Raw genomic sequence first — 2500 nt, 5'->3', positions numbered from 1 at the left:
CACCATGGACAACATACCTTAGCATGCGGTTTGAGGATTTACTGGTGACGGTGTTGCAGTCGCTACTGTTCAAAATCTTCACTGTTTTCAGTCATATAAAGCTCATTTGGTTGCATGTACTGTACTGGGCTCAGTGTGACCACCTTTAACATATTCATGTACAGTCCAAACAGTTATTAAGTGCAAGTCATTCATTTTTTAAGTACAAAACATCCATTTAATAAAATATTACATAGAAGCCTCAGCAGCTAAGTATGACATCCTTCTCAGTGTTTTGTGTGTCCCCTCCTTATAGTGTCCATTCTTTTCAGTAGTTTTTCAAAGAAATCGGCATAGATATTTTTCCACACCTCCAAAGTTCAGTCTTAGAAGTTTCTGCTGCTTCTCTTGATCCAAGTAACAAATACATTCGGTGATGTTAAGCTCTGGACTCTTGGTTGGTCAGTCCATTGTTCTGAGAACACCACCAGCTTTTTTCTTTGATTTTCAAATGTTCTCCTTTTTTTTTCTTTGTTTCTTACTGTTTATCTGCTGGTAGACGTGCCCAGAATGATGAATAGAGCTGCAGATGATACCAATTATAGAGAGCCCTTAGACAACAATCAGAGCATAGAAACAACATAAACAACAGACCGTTATGTTATTAAATGGTTTTTGACCAAACGTTTTCCTTCTCTTCTTTCTTCCAGTTCCTTCTTTTGTTTTTAGATTTGCATTATTATTTCAACAATACAAATGTTCCTGTTTTTCATAGCTTATTAAAAAATGTGACACAACTGTGACGTCTTCAGATGTTCCAGTATAAGATGAACCCAGGCTGGGATGCTCTTCCCCTTGTTGGACAGTAAAACTGAGAAAGTGCTGACACACTTCTTCAGCACTGTGGGCAGCTCTGCTGCTGTCCTCCAGCTTTTAAAAGCTGTGCTCAGTTTTGTTGTTTGTGTATATCTGTGTGTGTTTACATCTCTTTGACGGTCAGTGTGGTGATGCCGTGAGTCACGGCTCTGAATCCCATTGCAGGTCATGCTGAACAGTCCCAAGCGCATAGAGGCGGAGAAGGCAAAGATGGCGCAGAAAGACAAGGAGAGAGAAAAAGAAGGGAAGACGCCGGCCAAAGCCAACACAGTCAACGGCACCGGCGGGACGCCTATTCACGTCAGCACGCTGCAGGTGAATCAAACTGTCGCTGATTAAGGGTTACAGGTTTTGAAGGAGAGTTTTGTTAATTGGCCTCGCGTGAACTTTGGCCTAATTCAAAAATAACAGCTGCGCTTTACGTTGTGATGAAATTTCATGGTGAACAGACCGACAGAAGTGGTTCAAAACTACTTAGACAATCTACCCCCAAGTTAACAAAGTCTTTTCCTTCATTTGTAAAGTCACCACTTTGGAGATGCGAGTATTTGTTCCATTAGCGTCAATATGCAAATGAGCCTCGCCAAACAGTGCTTGCTGTAAGCATCCTGACCAATGAGGCTTCTATGAGCCTGTTTACACCTTGCATTAACACGCCTTTTATGTCTTGATCGTATCTGGATAAACTTCCATTTGCACTTGTCACTAAAATGCGCCGCCAGTTTGACCAGATGAGATGGTTGTTGGTTGGTTAGTGTAGTGGGTCACACCTCTGCCTTCTACACTGTAGACTGGGGTTCAATCCCCACCTGGGCAAACACCCTACACTACACCAATAAGAGTCCTTGGGCAAGACTCCTAACACCACCTTGGCCTACCTGTGTAAAATGGTCCAATTGTAAGTCGCTCTGGATAAGAGCGTCAGCCAAATGCCGTAAATTTAATGTAAATGAGATCCAGTCTTACTTTTCCCACATAAAAAGCACGTCAACACACGTCATTTCCGCTTTACCTTTTTTGTTTTTCTTCTTTTCCCCTTCATGAAGCAAGTAAAGCTCTTCTTGGACACATTCATGGGCAAGAAGGCTCTTTGTGTGTTGGGGTTGGGGGTCGGGGGGGGTGGGGATGAGTCTTTCTCATCGTTGTTCCTCTCACCTGCTAGTCGGCGCTTGCCAGACGCCCTTCTGCTCACATAATTCTAGACGAATAACGCAAGCGCACTCCATTCACACTGCGCTCACAATGCATCCTGGGGGTGTTTACACTCGGCTTTTCTTGTAGTCGGTTAAAATACGAACGTGATCCGATCACCAAAAACGCCTAAAGGAATAAAGAGGCCCTGTGAGTATCTGTATGAACCAAGGTATTTCAACATAATTGAACGTGTGTTCAAGAAGTCATTTTGGCCAATGGAATGCAGTCTTCACCTTAATTGCGAAGCAGGTAATGCAATATGTATATACTGTAATTGCAATATGGTCTATGGTATATGCTACATATTTCACAGCAAAAGGAACCGACCATTAAATTTAGGCAGCATATGGAGAGCAGAGGTGGATAGTGGAGTCTAAACCTATTATCAAGCAAATGTTTTGGCACTACAATCAAGGAATGATTAAATTAGACGTGTTAAAAAAATAACAAA

At 42.2% G+C, this 2500-nt stretch overlaps 1 protein-coding gene across 3 annotated transcripts in view; it reads left to right on the top strand.

The window, feature by feature from the left end:
* The window catches only part of glrba (glycine receptor, beta a), a 37189-nt gene that overhangs the window by 26680 nt on the left and 8009 nt on the right, over positions 1-2500 (top strand). For 2 of the 3 annotated variants that reach the window (XM_017724921.2, XM_037532578.1), the window contains one exon: positions 1021-1170. In XM_017724921.2, the coding sequence (XP_017580410.1) occupies positions 1021-1170 (150 nt within the window). Of the gene's footprint in view, positions 1-1020; positions 1171-2500 lie in introns of those variants that run through there. The other variant, XR_005129315.1, reaches the window with a different exon arrangement.

Source organism: Pygocentrus nattereri, chromosome 22, assembly GCF_015220715.1.
Source record: "Pygocentrus nattereri isolate fPygNat1 chromosome 22, fPygNat1.pri, whole genome shotgun sequence".
Lineage (NCBI taxonomy): Eukaryota > Metazoa > Chordata > Actinopteri > Characiformes > Serrasalmidae > Pygocentrus > Pygocentrus nattereri.
The sequence above is the reverse complement of the archived record's forward strand: the minus strand, read 5'-3'. Positions and strand labels throughout refer to the sequence as shown.